This window comes from Rattus rattus, chromosome 17 (genome assembly GCF_011064425.1).
Source record: "Rattus rattus isolate New Zealand chromosome 17, Rrattus_CSIRO_v1, whole genome shotgun sequence".
NCBI lineage: Eukaryota > Metazoa > Chordata > Mammalia > Rodentia > Muridae > Rattus > Rattus rattus.
In genome coordinates, this window is record NC_046170.1 from 40,209,298 (window position 1) to 40,229,975 (window position 20,678).

At 53.0% G+C, this 20,678-nt stretch overlaps 2 protein-coding genes across 7 annotated transcripts in view; one reads left to right on the forward strand and one right to left on the reverse strand.

Moving 5' to 3' along the window:
• The window catches only part of Gse1 (Gse1 coiled-coil protein), a 92,645-nt gene extending 81,848 nt beyond the window's left edge, over positions 1–10,797 (forward strand). For 4 of the 5 annotated variants that reach the window (XM_032888183.1, XM_032888186.1, XM_032888184.1 and 1 more), the window contains 8 exons: positions 367–995; positions 1,960–2,072; positions 2,288–2,558; positions 3,762–3,878; positions 4,497–4,868; positions 5,785–6,051; positions 7,480–7,583; positions 7,964–10,797. In XM_032888183.1, the coding sequence (XP_032744074.1) occupies positions 367–995; positions 1,960–2,072; positions 2,288–2,558; positions 3,762–3,878; positions 4,497–4,868; positions 5,785–6,051; positions 7,480–7,583; positions 7,964–8,098 (2,008 nt within the window). In that variant the 3' untranslated portion in view covers positions 8,099–10,797. The remainder of the gene's footprint in view (positions 1–366; positions 996–1,959; positions 2,073–2,287; positions 2,559–3,761; positions 3,879–4,496; positions 4,869–5,784; positions 6,052–7,479; positions 7,584–7,963) is intronic. The other variant, XM_032888185.1, reaches the window with a different exon arrangement.
• Gins2 (GINS complex subunit 2) lies at positions 8,128–20,186 on the reverse strand. 2 transcript variants are annotated; one of them, XM_032888188.1, is made up of 5 exons: positions 19,806–20,186; positions 19,605–19,719; positions 15,624–15,723; positions 11,837–11,963; positions 8,128–11,561 (listed from the first exon to the last, which is right to left on the reverse strand). In XM_032888188.1, exons 1-5 carry the CDS (start codon positions 19,893–19,895, stop codon positions 11,436–11,438), a joined length of 558 nt encoding a protein of 185 aa, XP_032744079.1. In that variant the 5' UTR covers positions 19,896–20,186; the 3' UTR covers positions 8,128–11,435. The 2 variants fall into 2 exon arrangements, with proteins under 2 accessions (XP_032744079.1, XP_032744080.1); XM_032888189.1 differs by having other exon boundaries at positions 11,391–11,561; positions 19,854–19,964.
• Positions 20,187–20,678: the final 492 nt, after the last annotated feature.

Here is a 20,678-nt window from a genome sequence, read left to right on the forward strand (position 1 = left end):
GGAGGGAATGGACCGAGTGGTGAAGGGCGAGCAAGGGTCCTGGGCAGAACTGGGCAATACAGGGAGTGGGCTGGGGGAAGCTTTTCATGCATCTGGTACAGCAAGCTACAACAGAGTCCTTCAGGCAGAGCTCTGGGGCTGCTGTAGTTCTGGCAGGAACCACAGGGGGGCAGCAGCACAGCCACCACCCTGTGTCTGATATCAGAGCTTCATTGCCAGGAAGGAACGCTCTCTTAGGCATAGGCAGGCTCTCCCCTTAGGAGTTCACACCTACAGGCAGTCTGGGGTGAGCCCATCAATTCATTCTGTAGAAGGCTAGTAGGCAGGTCTGCTTCCAAACCCGATGGCTTGCTATGTTCTTTCTAGGCCAGGACCAAACCGGCATGACCAGGGCAGCCGAGAACCCCCACAGCACTTTGGTGGCCCACCACCCCTCATCTCACCCAAGCCCCAGCACCACACCGTACCCACAGCCCTCTGGAACCCAGTATCTCTGATGGACAACACCCTGGAGACGCGGCGGGCTGAGAGTCATTCTCTGCATAGCCACCCAACTGCTTTTGAGCCCAGCCGCCAGGCCGCCGTTCCACTGGTGAAAGTGGAGCGGGTGTACTGCACAGAGAAGGCAGAGGAGCCCCGGAAGCGGGAGGCCACACCACTGGACAAATACCAGCCGCCGCCGCCGCCGCCACCACCACCACCACGGGAGGCAGGAGGTCTGGAGCCTCAGACCTTTCCCCATGGGCCTGGGCCTTTCCTTGCTGAACTTGAGAAGTCAACACAGACCATCTTGGGCCAGCAGCGGCCTTCTCTTTCTCAAACAACCCCCTTCGGGGAGCTCACTGCGTCTCTGAAGTCAGGCTCACCGTACTGCCACACCACAGTGAGGGGCCCTGACCCAGCATACATCTATGATGAGTTTCTTCAGCAGCGACGGAAGCTGGTCAGCAAGCTGGACCTGGAGGAGCGCAGGCGGCGCGAGGCTCAGGAGAAAGGTCTGGCCTCCTGAGTGGGTCCCAACCTGCCCGGGAATGGGGGTTCATCAGGACAGGACACTCCACTGCCAGCCTCTTCTCCCACTCTAGCATCCAGTGCAGTTTTAAATAATTGGTTTCTGAGAGCAGTTTGAGCTTCTGAACCTCGCAGCTATGGGGCCCCTTGCCTGTCCTGCATGGAGGCACATTATCCCCAAAGGGGAAGTCATGGCCTGTGTGCCAAGATGGCGATGCAGACGTGGTATTGATAAGTGATGGGCAGAGGCTGGTCTTTAAATAGTGATAGTGTGACGTTAACAGGGGAACAAACCAGCAGGGTTACACACATGGGCTAGTGACAGTAGGGCACACGTGCACCAGGGGATAAGGGACAGCAGCTGGTTCTGCCCTGACCAAGCCTGGAGTTCGGCATCTCCTTCCTGTCTCTGCCCCCCAAAGTGCAGGAGACAGCTCCCTAAGGTCCTAAGGTCAGGAGAGCCAGTAGGGGCTGTAGGCGCAGATGCACACGCCTACTGCTGAGGGTGACTGCCCCAGGCCGGTCTTAGCTCCAGGAATTGATATGGCCTGTCTGGTATCGCACCCAGCTCCTCTTAGTTCTGCTTCTGGGGTGCTGGTCATGCTAGCTTTAGGGCCTGCCTGGGGCTTTTCAAGTCACCTTGAAAAGGAATGGGGGCTCTGTAGTGTTCAGCTGCCTTCCCATGAGGCTCACCAAGCAATGGACATCGGGCCTTTGTCAGGAATGCTCTGCCCTGCGCCTAGGGAGCATCCCGAGTCTGAGTCTTGCCGTCCTCGGCTCACTGCAGGTGTCCACGCAGATGGGAAGAAACCAGGTCCTCTTAGCAAGGGTCCTCACAGGTGCCAGCAGGCCCAGCCCAGTGGCCTCACTCCCATGCCCCCAGGTGCACGTGTCCACGGAGCATCCTGGGTTCTGAGCCTGGCTCAGTGCACCCATTTCTGCCATCAGGGTACTACTATGACCTCGATGACTCTTACGATGAGAGCGATGAGGAGGAGGTCAGGGCACATCTCCGCTGTGTGGCTGAGCAGCCACCCCTCAAACTGGACACGTCCTCTGAGGTAACAAGTCCCTCCTCGACTCTGGCATGCACTGGGGCTGGCTGGGTAGTGGGTCCCTGCTTTGGGCCTACCTCTTGGCTTCCAAACCCTGCGGGCCATTACCTGTATGGCCTAGCTCCAAATCAGACTGCATGGGCCACGGGACCCCTGGGGCTATGAAAGCAGTGTGAAGGGGACGGTGGCTTCACACTCGATTGTTTTCTTTCCCAATCTAGAAGCTAGAGTTCTTGCAACTTTTTGGCTTGACCACCCAACAGCAGAAGGAGGAGCTGGTGGCTCAGAAGCGCCGGAAGCGGAGGCGAATGCTGAGAGAGAGAAGCCCGTCGCCACCTGCCGTTCAGTGCAAGCGACAGACGCCTTCTCCCAGACTGGCTCTGTCCACCCGCTACAGCCCGGATGAGATGAACAACAGCCCTAACTTTGAGGAGAAGAGGAAGTTCCTGACCTTCTTCAACCTGACGCACATCAGTGCAGAGAAGAGGAAAGGTATGGCCTTGCTCTGGCCTGCACACGTAGAACAGGGTGCTCCTGGGTAGCCTGAGCTACAGAGCTGTCCTCTCAGCTCTGACAGGCTTCTGTCCCTTGGTGTTTCTGGCACATGTCCTGTTTGACTGTGAAGGCTGATTGATGTGCCTGTGTGTTTCAGAGTGCGTCCAGGACTTCTCCCTGGGATGGAGCGGGTGTGCTCAGAGTTTGCATCCCCCAGGCCCTGCCTCTTGGGTTTGACAGTGATCTCTACTGAGCACTGTTTCTGATGCTGACAGGCCTGGAGAGTGAGCTCGTGGGTGAGCCAAGCCCACATCGTAAGCACAACTTGCTTACCCAAAAAGATGTTTCCAGATCAGTGTGGTACCCTAGGGCCATGTGGGAGAAGAGACTTGGGACTGGAATTCACAGGATGGAAGACATGGCATGGCCAAGGCATGCCGAGGCTACCTTGATCGGCTCATCACCGTCCTGGGCTGAGGTGTTGATGTGCGGCCATGCTCCTGTGTGCCTCATGCCCCGTAAGGGCCCTGGCCCCTTCTGAAGGCTCCCGGGACACAGTGCCTCCTGCTCTTCAGTTGGTTTGACAAGCTGCTTTACTGGTGGTGGCAGTTTCCTTTTCCTTTTAACAAGCATGGTGGAGGTCTCACTTTCCGAGCAAGGGTTAGTGACGGGCTGACTGCCAGCACATGCCCCTGGACGCGTGCCTAGTTGTTTGCAAGCCTGGGTTTTCACCTGGCTTTGTGTCTAAAGGACGCCATCGGCACCGAAGCCTCTTAAGTTTCAGAGTTGGCAGGAAGAGCCACTGAGATGGGGATCGGCGGTATGGGACACTTGTCGGGTCTGCACGCCTTCGTGGGAAATGGCCGTGACCCTAGGCAGAGAGCACACTCCCTCCCTGGTCTCTGCCCTTGTATCAGGGCCATCCTTGGTCTTCAGATCAGGACACCTGCTGAGAAGGAAGTCACCATGGAAACCCCCAGGCAGCCACTGCTCCTGGCTGCAAATGTGGCTGTCCCGGAGCCCAGCAGGGACAGCCGGCTGCTGTCACCTTCTTCTTCCTGTCTGTCTGCACAGCTGGCCGTGGTGCTTGCTTTTGGTGCCTTTTGGTGTGAAGGGCTTGTACCCGCCAGTCACGGTGGCCAGACCCCGCCTTTCCTCCCCTCTCAAAGTGCTGCTAACCTGGGACTGCTTTCCTCACAGACAAAGAGAGGCTTGTTGAAATGCTCCGTGCCATGAAGCAGAGGGCACTGTCCGCAGCAGTAGCAGACTCAGTGACAACAAACTCTTCGAGGGACAGTCCTACCGTCTCCCTGAGTGGTAAGGGAAGGACACCCCACCCACCAGCGTCCTGTAACTTGGGGAGGTGTCGCTCGAAGTCTTGTCTTCGTGGTGAACTTGAGTACTGGACGCGGGGCTTCTCTCCATCCTGGTTGAGCCGAACCTTAGGACACAGTGGGCATGAAGCGCAGGGGAAGGCACTGACTTCCATCAGCTGCGGGCTGTAGCCGTCACTTCCCAAGAGGACGGGTCCGAAGCCCGCTGAATGCCGTACCTGAGCTCTCCAGACTGTCTCCAGCACCTACTTTCTCCCTGCTTCTCTGCTGCTCTCCAGCTGAAGAAAGCTGAATCGTTGGGGTCCAGCCTCTTGCTAGCTCATGTCTTCACCTGCTCTCTCTGATTTGGATGAAGTTTCTCCTACCTTCTCAGCGTTTCCTGCTCTCTCTCCCCACCTTTCCCTTGGGAACTGTTTACGGTCAGACTTGCTGCTAACCTGGCCTCTCCTCACCTAAACTCTAACCTCGTGCACACTGTTAACGTAGGGTACAGATACTGGGTCTTTCTGTAAGTGTACGCTCTAGAGATCAGATCGGTAGTGTCTGCATTGCCTGTTTTTCCAGAGTTCATAATGTTCCCCTCATTTTCTATCTCTCAAAGAACCAGCCACACAGCCAGCTCCTTTAGAGACGGATCAGCCTGCCGGGGTCCCTGCCTCCTTGTCAGATGTCCCAAAGGCCGTGGAGACTGGAAGACTGGAACAGCTCCGGCCCCAAGAGCTCTTGAGAGTCCAGGAGCCAGCTCCTCCCAGCGGTGAGAAGGCCAGGCTGAGCGAGGCCCCTGGGGGCAAGAAGAACCTGAGCATGCTTCATTACCTCCGGGGCGCTGCGCCCAAGGACATTCCTGTGCCGTTGTCCCACAGCATCAACGGGAAGAGCAAGCCTTGGGAGCCCTTCATGGCCGAAGAGTTTGCACATCAATTCCACGAGTCCGTACTGCAGTCCACACAGAAGGCTCTGCAGAAGCATAAAGGTAACAGGCCACGTGTCCCGTGTCACCTGTTAGTGCTGGGCGACACAGGCCATTTACACAGTGACAGTGCCTCTTAACCCTTAATGCCTATGAAGCACTTGGGGAGGGGAGAGGCGAGCCTCAGTCCCTTCCAGACTTGTAGCATGACCTGATGTACCTGCTCAAGAACCACACACTTGGACAGTTAGCAAATGACAGTTCAGTGAGGTCAAAGCAAGTGTCCTCTGTGCATGTAGGGCCACAGCTGTGGCTTTCCCAGCATCCATGCGGGTTCACTTGGAGATCTGGTTCTTTGCCAAGATCCAGGGCCCAGTGAATGTAGGGACAGCGGGTTCTCCTGCCCTGCTTACCCAGGTGAGGGGTGTGTGTGTGTGGAAATTGAGTAACCATGCCCAGTCTGTTTCTAAGGGCTTCGCAGGAAGCTGTGAAGACTGAGCTCCCTGTGTTTGTCACTGGGTTGACTCTTCTGCTGGGGCCCAGGAAGCAAAAGGGGAGAGCTAGGGTGGCTGGCTGGAGGCAGACACTGCATTCCTGAAGCTTGCAGGCAGGCCAGCTAGACTAAACAGAACAGGAAAGTGATAGAGGAAGGCATCAGTGTTGACCTTTGACCTCACTGCCTAGCCTGTGAGGGGAAGCTCCTGGGAGAGAAGTGTTAGCTGGTTTGTGAGCTTTGGCTGGAGGCAGTCTGCTCCCTGCTCCCTAGGCTGGAGGGGTCTCAGGTAGCATCCAAGGGACATATCACTGAGCAGCATTCAAGCCAGGCCACCGGCAGGACTGAAGCACCTCTGCCCTCATGAAGCAGGCTGTGCTTACAGAGTTCTAAATGTGCCCCGTGGGATAGAAACCCTGACGTTTGTCTCCTAGTTACTTTCCGTTGAGCCCCTGCCCCTCAAGATCCCCATTTTCTTCTCCCCAGGGAGCTCGGCTTTGCTGTCTGCAGAGCAGAACCACAAAGTCGACACATCAGTCCACTACAACATTCCTGAGCTGCAGTCCTCCAGCAGAGTCCCCTTGCCCCAGCACAATGGACAACAAGAGCCCCCGATGGGGAGGAAGGGCCCTCCTATGCAGGAGGTGGACCAGGACTCTGAGGATGACAGCGAGGAGGAAGCTGAGGAAGCCCCCAGGCACCAGTGGCAAGGGATTGAGGCGATCTTTGAAGCTTACCAGGAACACATAGAAGGTAGGGGCTTGTGCGGATGGGTAGCTGGCCAATCCAGTCGGTTTATGCTAGATTTCTGCCAGTCTAGGACTGCTTGAGTTACCGTGCTAAAATTGATTTTCTTGCAAGGCGAACCTACGGGTACAGCTCGTACCCGAGCCCTGGGCCCTGTTGGGGTAGAACGTGGCAGAATGTTGCCTGGCTTCACACAGAGCGAGCTCTGGCCAGTCCTAATCACCATGCTGTGAGCCCACACTGAAGTTTCTAGGTGTTTTTGTCTGAAAGCCTGAGCCACATACCGCTGCCTTCACACAGGGTCCTAGAGAGAGGTGGTGACACCACCCCCTGGCCCATCTCCCTGTACTTGGGTGCCACACCGCCTTTGGTCTAACCCTAGGCTACCTCTTTCCTCACACATCCTAACTTTCCTTTTCTGGCACATTACTAAGCCCTAAATACTGTGTGTGAGTTCAGGGTCTCACTGTGTCACCCAGGCTCCCCTAGTGTGGGCTCCTCCTAAGCGCTGAGATCATAGGCACATGTGCTACTGAACCTTGAAACGCATTTGAACTAGATACCAACAGACTGACTCAGAGATCGCCAGAGTGGGAGCACCTACTCAAGCTTGGCCTTCCTCAGAAGGCGCCCTCCCCTGCCCCACATTTGGGATTATTGGATTATTCATTTCTATCCTGCAGAAATGGAACGGATAGAAATGTGCCCTTCCTGGGTGTGGGGTCTTTTGCAAGTCGCCAGCACACCTCCCCGTGCTGTCCCTGGCATTCTGAGGACCCATGGCAGCAGCACCCCCATGGCAGCTCACTTTGGATCATCCTTAGCAACTGTGTGAATTTCAGGATCTTGTCAAACCATTCAAGGGTTTCCCATCCTCATGGCTCTCTCTCCACAGCCGACACAACTGTAGCTTTCTCATGTGCTTGTGCCTAGCCCTCCCCACATGACTCAAAACAGGGACAGCATTTCTCCAGTCTTCGTATCTCTGTCCTTGTCCTTGTGTTGCTGGGGACTTGGATGGCAAGGCTCCTGTCCTGGTTGTGAAACTTGAGGCAGTCTAAGCTTTTTTCTTCTGCTGGGTTTATTTTCCTTTTCTGAGAGGACTCGTTCATGCTTTGATTGCTCTACCGTACACGGGTGTCTGTCAGGATTGTCCTAGCCTTGCAATGCCAGTCCATTGTGGTCCTGTGTCTTAACCAAAGCACTCTGTGTGGTAGTGTCTTGGTGAGACAGATTTGGTGAATTAAGGCTACTCTGGCCTTTCTCTGTCTTGCCATTGACTTTGCAGTCCCTCCGAGTTCTAAACTCGCCTCTTGATTCCAGCTTTTCCCCACTGCACTGGTGCAGCTAAGAACGTGCTGCAGAGTTGAGGACAGACAGACAGACACACAGTCTCACAGAAAGATGACACATCACCACCTCTTGTCTTTTCAGAGCAAAACCTGGAGCGGCAGGTGCTACAGACACAGTGCCGGCGGCTGGAGGCACAGAACTACAGCCTCAGCCTGACTGCAGAACAGCTCTCTCACAGCATGGCGGTGAGTCAGGCGCGGGCTTTGTGCAGGCACCCCCAGAGAGGAAGTCTGCTCTTAAGAAATCAAAACTCAGTGCCAGGCAGAGTAGCAGGTTTTAATCCCCAGGAGGCAGACAGATCTGAGTTTGAGGTCAGCCTGGAACATAGAGTAAGATCAAGATCCTGTGTTTTTATCTGAGAAGAAGCCCTTGTGTTCTCCCACCCCTACCCAGGGCACATGTGCAGGGCTAGTCAGACCTAGGATTAAGAGCCTGAGCTGAGGTAACAGTTCGCACATTGGTTCTTTAGGAGCACATGTTGCTGTTAGAACGTTCTAGCAATCTCCAGAGGCCACTCACTGTTCTATGTACAGATGGTCCTGACTGACACACGTCTTCTCCCCAGGAGCTTCGGAGTCAGAAACAGAAGATGGTCTCTGAGCGGGAGCGGCTCCAGGCGGAGCTGGACCACTTGCGGAAGTGCCTTGCCTTGCCCACCATGCACTGGCCTAGGGGCTACTTTAAGGGATATCCGAGGTGACGGTTTCCCTTGCACTAGGCTGAACCTATAGTATAGAAATATTATCTATTTTATTACCTTGAATATTTAATATTTTTCACTGGGAGGTTTGAAGCTTACAAATTGCAAATTGAACGTGCCATGCATGAAGCGAAGGGTTCCAGGCTCAAGAGGAGATCACCTCGACTCCATGTCATCGAGGCACCTGTCTCAGCTAAGACTCAGTTTCTCTTTCTGAGGTCGGTGTTATTTCCTCTTCCCACATCATCCTTCTCCTCTGACACTGACGCCCACCGTGCACATGGCTGAGGGAGAGCCAGCTGGTTGGTGGTGTTGCTGTTGCCACGGCCCTGGGGGTTAAACCTCTTCCTCCCAGGAGCAGGACTAATGCGCTGGGAAGGCCAGGTGTGTACAAGCAAAGGGCTCCCTTCCACCAGTCCCATCGCCTTCCTGCGCAGCCATCATCATCAAAGCCACAGGTCCTGGGAGCACACAAGCTAGTCAAAGGCTTCTCCCTGGGACAGCTCTTAGGAAAAGAGGCAAACCCATACCCAAAGTACCTTGTTTTCCTTGGGGAAGATACGTGGAGCTGTCCACAGAGAGCCTGCCCACTGGATTGCTACCGCCGTGTGGTGTTTTCATACAAACGTACGTTTTGAGAGAGAAGTCAAAGGTGCTTCAGCCTTGTACTGTGTATATATTAAAAAAAAAAACAAAAGTTTTGTATGTTTTTATTACTTTAATTATTGTTATAAAAAGCCTGCCATTTTTAATATGTGGTTTGGGGAATTTTTGTTTGTTTTTCCTGTTTGGGGGTTTCCTTTGTTTTTGTTTTTTTCTGGATTTAAAAAAAAAAAAACAAACCTTGCTTTTAGTGTTTGTACTGCTGCTGGTCAGAATGTTAAAACGCTGAAGTTCTAGGAAATAGGAAAGCTCGCCTGTGCAGCATTCCACACAGCAGGGCTAAGGGGGCACCTAGGTCTGGTCAGCTGTCCAGGGCATGGTGACCCATGAGCAGCAGGAACTTGGCACAGCTTTGGGAGCTGAGCTCCTGAGACAGGCACAGCTCTGGCAGAGAGCTCCGCACTGGGGGATCTCCCTTCCCAGTTTCAAGTCCTCAGTCAGGGCTGACCAACTTGAAAGAGATCCTCTTCCTGCCAGAGCCTCTGACTGTCCTCCATCACGGGGGGAGAGGAGGCAGAGCCTACCCTTGGCCACCAGGCTCAATGGCTGTACAGAGCAGCTGCCTGGCAGTCTGTCCCCACCCTGCTCTACCCCCATCCCTTGCTCTGCCTGCCAAGAGTCTTCTAGACAAGGAAGTGCCACCAGTACTGTCAGCAGTCAACAAAGCACTTTCCTCTGCCTACAGCCAGTCAGAGATGGTCCAAAGGAGAGCAGAGGCTGCACACCCTGGGCAAAGCACTGCCCAGTTTTCCAGTTAAATGCTGCGTGCGCTCAGTGTTCCTTTCCCAGGCTAAGAACACACCGATGACTGGAAGCTTTTGCTAATCTGCTTGGCAATGGCTTCTGGGAAAGGTAGGACCCATAACTTAAGACATGCACAGTCTCTCCCACCGTCCCACAGGAGTTCCCCTGGCTGAGTATACGATCCAAAGCAAGCCATGCCCTCCCAGGTCAGTCTGGGGCACAAGCTGAGCCGCTGACTAGCAATGCCTATGGCCTTTCCCTTGCCTGCCCTCCTCCAGCATCTCCGCCTGTGGAGACCGAGTACCCCCATGCTCATATGTAAAGTGACAATCAGAACCAGGTACAAGCCAGGAAAGTGGCAGCTGACTGCCACTCAGACCATGTGGCGCTTTTCCCATCCCACGGTCTCAGAGCTGGACGAGGCTAAAGAGAACACAGTAGCCCCCCCTTCCAGGTACTGCACTGTCCCTGGAGATCCCTCCGCCCTTCCCTGCTACAGATCTGCTCTGCTCTAGGCTGGACTGTGGAATTAGCATGTACATGGAAATCCCAGTCCTTGACCATGTCTTCCCACTCCACCTGCAAGTGATAGATGCCATCTGTCCTGGGTGTCTGATCAGACCCGCCACCATCACAGATGAGTGACCAAGAGGGGGGCTGTCAACACCTCGGTACATGGTGATCTTAAAACCACCCAACTGCACCATCGCACCAGACTGTACCTCTGGGGCACCCAGAACAAGCCCCACCCTAATAGTGGGGGCCACAGCCAGGCTCCCAGCACTGAGTCTCAACCAGCTAAGTTGAATGGCAAACTCGATGCCTCCGCCCCCACCCCTCAGCTGCCCAGGCCCCAGCATGCAGATGGCCTGCACAGCAGGCTCAGCACCTCTGAGGTGTGCATTAGCCACTTACAGCAGCAGTCTGTACTCAAGTACAAAAGCTTTTACTTCACGACTTGCCGTAGCCTGTCCCCACTGTCTGATCCAGTGCTTAACTTCAACCCTAGAGTCTGCCTTGACCCTGAGGAGGCATCTCACTGGTTTCGTACTTGTGTGTGCCCTGTGCCTCACTGCTGGGGCCGCGCACCCAGACCCAGGCAGGAGGGAGGATGGGTGCCTCGGTCGCTCTGGGGGCAGTTTAGATGCTGTGAAATTAAACCCGTTCTAAGTGTACTTGTTTGAATTAACTGTATTGTAATATTATTTGTTGAATGTAGTAATTAGGTATTTATGAATATATTGCTGTAATTTCTGACATCCCAAAAATAAAATCTTCCTAAATCATGTTAAGACAAAAGTCTTTTTTTTTTTTTTTTTTTAAGATTTATTCATGGGGTTGGGGATTTAGCTCAGTGGTAGAGCGCTTGCCTAGTGAGCACAAGGCCCTGGGTTCGGTCCCCAGCTCCGAAAAAAAGAAAAAAGAAAAAAAAAAACTTAAAAAAAAGATTTACTCATTTATTATATATAAGTACACTGTAGCTGTCTTCAGATACACCAGAAGAGGGCATCGGATCTCTTTACAGATGGTTGTGAGCCACCATGTGGTTGCTGGGAATTGAACTCAGGACCTCTGGAAGAGTAGTCGGGTGCTCTTAACCACTGAGCCATCTCTCCAGCCCCAACAAAAGTCTGTCTAAATCAGCACCACCGCCACCACCCCCAGCCTCAACTACATACAGCTTTCCACAGGTCAAGCTTGACGACTCTTGAGCTGAACTGGGCTGGCCCGAACACGCCCTGTGCTTGGCACGTCCTTGGTCGTGAGAGAAATGGGCAGAAGAGAAAAGCTGGTGGCTTCTCCATTCGATGGACTTGAGCTTGCTGTATGGCTGACTTCTGACAAAGACAGGTCGCAAACTCACCACTCCACCAATGTTCCACACACATCACTCTAACCCAGGAAGGGTTTGCAGACCAGAGGCCTCTGGCTAGAAGTCCTGAGACTGCAAGCTCTCAGAGGGCTGAAGGTTCGTGCGGAGTTTGTACATGTGGTTGAGAGCTTGGGTGAGGAAGGCCCCACTGGTGTTGATCTCCATCAAGGTCAAGTTGTCCAGCTGAAAGAGAAGCAAGTGAGCAAAGGAAGTCTTGGCTTTAAGGAACAGTGAGTTGTTTGTTCCTGGTACTGAGTGGAGTCCAGTACCCCATGGACACTGGGCGGCTCTCACAAGAGCCATACCCCCAAGTCCCATGAGTGACTACACAAAGCACAGCTTCAAACCCCTGTTCACCTGGCTGAGCAGGCAGCATGCCCTGACAACTCCCTGGGAAGCAGCCACCCTGACTGGCAGTGCCCACTCACACAGGGCAGGGACAGGAGAGCCATGCCTACCTTAGCATGTGCCTCTTGCTGCCGCACAAAACTGTCAGCAGACACCCGAAGCTTGGCCATGCGTGTGTCCCACAGATCTTTGATCAGTGTCCGGATGGTGTCTGCTTTGGGAATGTTGTCAGAAGCACTGAAAATACCAGAGGGCAAAAATAGAGAGGCACTCGGTAAGCTTATCGGGGACAGGCAGAAATGGCTGCTTCAAACAGCAGCATAGGGGCAGGATCGCTCAGCAGTTAGTGCTTTGTGCTTGCTCTTCCTGAGGATACCAACCAGTTCCACTGACATCCATCAGGCAACGCACAACTGCTTATACCAATGAGTACAATGCATCCTGGTCTCTGTAGTCCCGGAACACAAACCGCCATAGCCACATGCACATAAACAAATGTTTAAAAACAAAGCTTGGGCAGGTGACTAGGGCCCCTAGTACTGGAAAGGCCGAAGCCAGGAGAATCAGAAGTTCAATGTCGGGATACATAGAGACTATTTGAAAGGGGTCTGGGGAGCCTCAAACAGACTTGAGAGAATACTGGGGCTCTGTTCTTTCCTTGGGGGGTTAGGCTGTCAGCAGGCAAGCTTGGCAGCTATGGACTTTCATTCATGCCAGTTATGGCTGGTGGCTACACAGAATGACAGAGCGGACAGTGACATACTGAAAGCCAGGAGTGGAAAGTACAGTCCCAGGATGTGGGAGGCTAAGACAGGAGGCCATCTGCGCATGAGTGTAGTATAAATCTTTTAAACAATAGCACGTTGGAGGGGCTAGGGACAGCTTAGCAGTTAAGAGCCCGCACTGCAGGGTTGGGGATTTAGCTCAGTGGTAGAGCGCTTGCCTAGCAAGCACAAGGCCCTGGGTTTGGTCCCCAGCTCCAAAAAAAGAAGAAAAAAAAAAAAAAAAAAAAAAAAAAAAAAGAGCCAAGATTGCTCTCTGCAAGGACCCAAATCAGTTAGTTCCCAGAAACCTACATGGGGCAGCTTACAACCTCCGTAATTCCTGCTCCCGGAGACCCTAGACCCTCTTGTTTCCTTGGGCACTCCACTTATACACACATAACCACACAGACACAAACACTGTAATTAAAAATTAGGGATGAAAATCTGTTTTTACATGGACACTGACTCCCTCGGCGTAACAACCTGTGCTGTGTAACTTTCCCTCACCTTAGTATGAGGCTGGCTCAGATCAGCAGATCCCCGGCTTTTACCAGTGACATAGGTTTACTACCCATCACCACCAGGAAGAGGCGGGCGAGCTCCATGAAAGCCCTTTAAGTGGTATTTTTAGTCTCACAAAAGGCTCAGAGACGGGACTGCCCCTGTGGGGTGCACAACACCACAAAGTGGAGGAAAGTCTCAAAGCGCCCCGTGTGTACAGAGCTTAGGGTCAGCAGTTAGTGACAACTTTCCTTCATGACATTTGTGAAGCCACCCTTTGAAGGAGTTCACACAAGACAGAGGTGGACTCATGCAGCCCATCGCTAGGTGCTTTGGGGGGAGATGGAGCCTCGTGCCAGTCAGCTCAGGAGTCGTAGGCAGATCTGTGGTGTGGAATGTGTCTGCTGAACTGCATTATGAGCACAGCATTTAGATCTTATGCTTTGAACAGAACACTCGAGAACAAAGAACTCCAGACCTTCATCGAGTAAACTACAGAACAAAGGAAAACTGGGTCCCTGGACCATGGGGACAGCTCAGCATGCGAAGATGTTCGTGGCTAAACCTGACAACCCAAACCCAGTCTCTGGAACACGCGCTAGGAGAGCGCCAACTCCCGAAAGTTGTTCTCAGACCTCCATGTGCACAGCATGCCAATACGTGTATGCCAAAAAAATCATTTTTAAAATTTTATTTTTATTTTTTCCAGACAAGAGTTTCTCTGTGTAGCCCAGACTTCCTAGAACTCGCATCATAGACCAGGCTGGCCTCGAACTAAGAGGTCCCCTGCCTTTGCCCCCATGTGCTGAGATTAAAGGCTTGCACCACCACTGGCTGGCTAAAAAAGAATTAATTGGGTTCCTCAGCCAGATAAATTACACAGTAAGGTTTGTTTTGGCTTTTGACAGGGTCTTGGGAGCTGGAGAGATGGCTCTGTGGTTAAGAGCACTGGCTGTTCTTCCAGAGGTCTCAAGTTCAGTTCCCATCACCCACATGGGCAGTTAATCATTGCCTGAAATTCCTAATTCTAGGGGATCTGACTCCCTCACACATGCAGTAAGACAGGGTTCTACTGCATAGCCCAAGGTGGCTTGGAACTCCCCTAAAGTAGACCAAACTGGAACTCAGCAATTCATCTGTCCCTATCCCCAACTCCCTCCCAGTGCTAGGATTAAAAGTGCGCTCCCACCCCCAATGACATAAGGTTCTTGGTGGAGTGCTTGATACACTCATCAGAGACAGTCCTCTGCAGTGACAGCAAAAACCTGGCTCTCAGTCATGTACCAAGATTCTCCCCTTTCCAGCACTGTCCCCCCATTTTGCCAGCCGCTCTCAGACCTCTGAGGACAGCAGCTCCGGGGGCCTCCCTATAAACACAGTACCATGGCCCATCTTCTGCCCACATCCATCCCCAACCCCTCAGGCGCACAGACTCACAGTATCTTACAGCTCCTCCTACTCCTGCTCTCTGCTCCTTGGGACATTCTGCTGTTCTGCTTAACCTTGTGTTCCTTAAACGCCTTCTCTGGCCCCACCAGGCTTTGCTGTGTCCTATGGACTCCCAAGGACACTGTCTGTGCGGTGGTTTAATGACCAGTTCACAGGGCCACATTGTTCTCTTACCCAAATGGGAACTCGGCCCACATGACAAGTTTATAGCTGACCTACGGCCTCCCATCCCTCGGGGAGCCTTGAGGAGCGCTTTCTTGGAAGGAGCAGTGGCACAGGTCCAACCATCCAGCTGCTCTAAGCAGCACAGCTCTGGCTTTGGTGTCAGTTCTGCTCCCGTGCAGCTGAACAGGGCAGTGTCCAGCCAGATGCTAAGTAAGTTAGGTCTGAGCATCTGCTGTTCCTCGACCCCATGTGAGGCTTGCTGGAGGCAGTCCTTGCCTAGGACAAGTGGGCATAAAGGCAGAGCCACATGAAGACTACGAAACTACACTGTGGCAAATGCCAGAGCAGAGCTCCAGGCCAAGAGGACCACTAAAGCCCACTAAGCCCAGTTCAGGACCAGTGTGGGCAACATAGTGAGACCCCATATCAGACCGACCAACCTATTCTGCAGCAGACAGACCACTGGATCATAAAAATACGGAGGGAGAGCAGTGAGAGATGGGGCAGGGCACCTGCTGTGAGCAGACTTTAGTGAAGCTAAGGGATGCACAGGGCAGCCGGGCAGCCTGACCAGCACATGAAGAATAAACCAGAAGGCAGAGTTGGGACAGACATGGACGCTCAAACCCAGGATGGGCCACACACATTTTTCTCTATGGATCAGGACTAATGTCCACACGACGCCCTTGACCACTCACTCCTGTGACAGACACAGGGAACCTATCCACTTTCAGGGAAAGTTGGATTAAATGAAGTTTGTGCACCTAGAGAAAAGGCTGCTGCTAGACCGTCCATGGCCACACCCCAACCCAGTGACAGGCGACAGTCCTGGAATGTAAGAATCCAAGGAGAGAGAAGGAACAGGAAAGAACAGAGACAGCCTGGCCACCCTCACAGACACCTCCTCCAGGTCACCCCTATGAGAAACTGGGTGTCTGGGCCACCGTGGAATGGGCAGGGAAGGAGGGGGAGACTCAGGAGCCGTGTGGGGTACGGGCTGTCCGGAGCGCTGACTCACTGATTCAGCAGGAGCTTCGTGATCTCCATGTAGTGTGGGCTGGGCACCGGGGTGAAAGTCTCCTCCTTCCGCTCCTCATCCCGCATCTGCTCCAATTTCTCTGAAACACAGAGGCCAGCATGCTTCACCCTCCCCAGAACAAAGAGAGAACACTTTGCTTTGTTTTGTGTTTGTTTTTCAAGACATGGTTTCTCTGTGTATCGCTTGGCTGTCCTGGGCTGTCCTGCTTCGGCCTCCTGAGTGCTGGGACTAAAGGCATGCACCCCTCCTGAATGAGAAAACGGTTTTAACCTCACAGTTTGACCAGGTGCTGGTATCCCACATGGCCAATAAGCATGTGCACTGCATGAAAACTATGTGGGGTTTCTTATCACGGACTAGATGGCTCAAAACCTTGCCAGCCCACCTCTGAAAGAGCTGTCACCACTGCCTATGAACTCTCTTCTGACCTAACTGCCCTCTACTCATGCCCGAAGCCAATTCTCCATGACCTATGAGCTGGGGTCCAGAGCTCCATTCAGAGCTCTGTAGGAGAGCCCTCTCCATTCCCTAGGCTTAGACTCCACCATCTCATCCTGCTAACTGGAGATCCAACACATCAAATCCTGACTGTGCGTCCTGCTGTCCATGTGACCGGACAGCTAGCCAGCAATCTCAAGAAGGTAGAATATCTTGGGGCCTCTTGCTGCCTTGCTCTGCCAACCTCAGAAAAGAGTGACTCTATCCGAAAAGAAGTGAGCCTCCAGCCACAGCTGGGCATGAACCTTAGCTGCAGCTCCCCTTCCCTCCTCTACCCAGACCTTCAGGAAAGCCTGCTCCTGCTCCCTTGAAAGCATGCACAGGCCGGGCCAAGCAACCCCTCTCACCGCCACGAAAGCTTTGCAGTTCCTACAGCACCTCATGCTGGGGAGGAGGTATAGCACTGAACTGGGGCCCCTGCGTGGGGTTATTTTCTTTTCTACCATTTGAATCAGGTCACAGAACACATCTGTTCAATGTCTCCAGCAATCAGAAAGACTGGCAAGGCCAAATCCCAGCCAGGATGTGGGACAGCATGATCTCATCTATAGTTCTGTGGGATTCTGATGTTTCAACACTGCCTGGCAGCAGCTTATGACTTAAGCTTTATCTATCTTCTAGCCCAACAAGTCCTCAACATGAGGTATTGTTTAACTAAGAAAAGGAAGTCAGGCGCCATAGCGCAGACACCTGTAACCCAGCAAAAGAACAGTGGAGGCAGGAGGATCATCAGTTCAAGCCCATTCTTGGCTACACAGCCAAGTAAGAAACAGCCTGGGCTGCATGAGGCCCTGCCTCAAGAAACCAAAGAGAAATGCCCATCTCCAGAAAGACTCGGACAAGAAAACAATCGTATTCAAAGGAGTGCAAACTGAGAACACGGGGAGAATGGAGAGATGGCTCCATCAATGTCACCAAGCCTCATCGATGAAGGGACACAGTGGAAGACAGAACCCACTCCTCAACAAGTGTCCTCTGCTCACGCGTGCACCACGGCATATGTGCAGACACACGAACACAGTAATGACTTTTAAGACTGGGAAATAGGGGGCTGGAGAGATGGCTCAGCAGTTAAGAGTACTTGCTCTCTGTCAGAGGGCCAGGATTTGGGTCCCAGCACTCACGCGGCAGCTCCTAACTACCTGTAGCCCCAGTTCCGGGGGATCAGATCAGATAGCCTCTTCTGGCCTCTGAAGATACCATATGTATTTGCATGCATGCAAATATTTCAAAATGGGAAGTAACCCAAATACCCACTGCCAGGATGGGTAAGTAGATGCAGAATTACACATGCAAGAGAAAACCTAGGAGAGCAAGGTGATGGCCATTTGACCACAGAGCCAACTGCAAACCACACATTTCCAGGAGAAGACAGACACATGGCACACGACAGCATCCTGTTGACCTGAGATCCCAGGACAGACAGGCCTCCTGCACTCCTGACTGCTCCTCTCCGTGTAGCAAACGCACGGAACTCTGCACACCTTTTCTCTCTACCCTTGACCAGCTGGAACTGGTAAATGGAGTCAAGCTTATGGACGGGGTGGGGGGGGGGGGGGGGGTGCTAAAGGCGCCTCGAGGCACAGGAACTGGGGTTCCAGTTTCAAGACTGTCAGAGTCATCACCTCTTTACAAGTTCAAGCACATCTCTGGTCTGAGGGGGACTGGCTTAAATAGCTTGTCCTACTTTGCTTTCCTCTGTCACAATCAAACAATCTGGGGATGAAAAGGCTTATCTGACTTACTGATCAAAGTCCAGCATGGAAGGAAGTCGGGTAGGTGCTCAGGCGGGAGCCACAGGGGAGGTTGCTTATGGGTGGGCTCAGTTTGTTTTCTCGTACCACCCAGGACTACCGGTCCAGGTGGGCTGCATGCCCCACAGTGGGCTACACACTCCTACATGTATCAATTAGCAATCAAGAAAATGCCCCACAAACACGCCACAGGCGGATCCAATGGAGGTGATTTCTCAGTTAAGGGTCTCGGATCCCAAGTGTGTCAAGTTAACAACCAGTTAGCTGTGGCCGAGCCTTTGCTTCTAGGTTTTCTCAGGTGACTTGGGCAGAACTCACTCGGGGGGGGGATTTCAAATTCTACATGCCTATACCCCTGCCCCCACAAAAAGCTAAACACTTCTGCACACACTTCTGACTCAAACTGTACGAAAGGCTTTTAGCAAAGAGCTGTGCAACCATCAACTCAATTTCAGAGCTTCATCCCCCTCTCCCCTCCTAAAAACATCATCTCTCCATCACTTCCCCAAGCTCCATTGCCTAAGCCACCCCTATTCTGTGCTGACGGTTCTGCCTAATTTCTGACAGAATGACACAATCTCTAGTCTTTTGTGCCTGGCTTTTTAAAGGTTATTGTCGAGGTTCATCCACCTCGTGGCAAGCATCAGAAGATCATTCCTTCAGAATAATGTTCCATTGTGGGGTGACTGTCCGTATTTGCTTTTTCTATTGCTATGAAAAACACCATGACCCCAACTTGGGGAGGAAAGGGTCTATCTGGCCTGGTCACAGTCCACCATGGATGGACCTAAGGACAGAAGCTCAAGAAGAACAGAGGCAGGAACGAGAGAGCAAGGCTGCCTCTGGCTTGCCTGTCTTCTTATACTAAGCAACACCTGTCAAAGGGTGGCACCACTCAAAGCGGGCTGGGCCCTCCCATATCAATCTTTAATCAAGAGAATGCTCCCACAGATGTGCTCACAGACCAGCCTAATTGAGGCAATTTCTCAGTTGAGGTTCCCTCTTCCCAAGAAGTTGACTCTGTGTCAGTTTGGCAAAACTAACCAGCGGGAAGACGAGCTATTTTCACAAAGTCTTTGTAACAGAATCCCCAACATGCTAGCTGACAATCAATTTATAAAAAAAAAAAAAAAAAAAAACCCACTAAGGAAACCAAAAACTCTTGTTTAAAGTTGCATCTCTGCTCCCCACCCCTGGCCCCAGCCCAGGTTTCTCTGTATTGCCCTGGCTGTCCTGCAACCCTGTAGACGAGACTATCCTCAAACTCAGATATCTCCCTGAGTCCTGCATGCTAGGACTAAAGGCGTGGGCCGTTCATGCAGCCCCCTCCCTGCTCTATTCTTAATTAAAATGTATTATTATTGTGTGTGCTCAAGTGCATAGGGGAAGCCAGGGGATAACTGTGGTTAAATATCTAAAATCCAAATAAGAACTAGAAGTCACGGGGTTGGGGATTTAGCTCAGTGGTAGAGCGCTTGCCTAGGAAGCGCAAGGCCCTGGGTTCGGTCCCCAGCTCCGAAAAACAGAACCAAAAGAAAAAAAAAAAAAAAGAACTAGAAGTCACACACACACACACACACACACACATACACATACACATACACACACTATACACCAACCCATGCAACAGCTACCTATGTCCACTATCCGGAAACCTGAGACCGAAGTCCAGGTACAAGCCCCTTCACCCGGACCCAGAAATGCTCACCCACATCCATCCACTCTGGAGGTAGCAGACGGCACTTCTGTCTCTGTTTCAGGTTAATGGCCAGCCACAGGGGCACGTCCACGGGTAAGCCGGGGTTGAAGGGCCCCAGGTCCCCCTGCAAGGACAACGCAAACCCCAGGTAGAAAGGAGCGGTGACCCGAGCATGACCCCGGGCCGCAGCCCCGTACCGCACTAGCTCACCCCGATCAGGTAGATCTTGTCCAGACTGAAGTTCGGGATGATAGTTACCAGCTCCTTCTCGGCCAAAAACTCCACCTCGGCCGCGTCCATGATGAAGAGTGGGCGTCCCAGGCCCGTCACCGCCCCTCCGGGTCTCAGAGGCCGCTCCTCAGCCGCTTCTTTCCCGCCACCGCGCGGGGCCCGCCCCCGACCGGAAAACGGCCTGCGTCTGTCCAATAGAAATGCTGCTCTCTTCGCAGCCTCCAATTCTCAGCTAGTACAATCCCGCGGATTGGTCGGTAAGTCAGAGCGCCCAGCGCCATAATATGGCCCCGCCCTTCTATGGCCTACCAATGCCCTTTCCTGAAAGTGGGCTCCACGCTTCCTGAATCCTGGTTCAGCCTTCAACGGAGTTACAGCTACTTCACTGATGGCACCGCCCCTGCTGCGTCACTACACAGGCCCCGCCTTTGGCCCGTCCCCTTTTCTTCATTGGTCTCCGGCTCTGCCTCCTCCTCGACTCCGCCTCTTGCCCGCCTACCACGTCCACGGCCCCGCCCCTACCTTATTTGGCTCTGTACGGCCCCGCCTCTTGCCCCGCCCCTCTTTCGTTCGGCCTCGCCCCTCCTGCGCCCGCCCCCTTCCCTCTTCCGCCTGCGGGAGGCCATGCACCTGTGGCTACTTGTTGTTCTGTGGACTGCGGCAAGTTGAGTCCCTCGCCTGCTTCCACTCTTTAAGGGTAGAGGTTTGAGACTGTGTTTTCACCTGCGCTAAACACAGATGCGGGAATAAACTCATTAATCTCAGTCTCAGCTCCGGGTCCCCCTACATTGCTGGCTGTTCCACACAGACACCATCCTGAGGGAAGGGTCTTCCCTTCAATTTTAGAGTCTT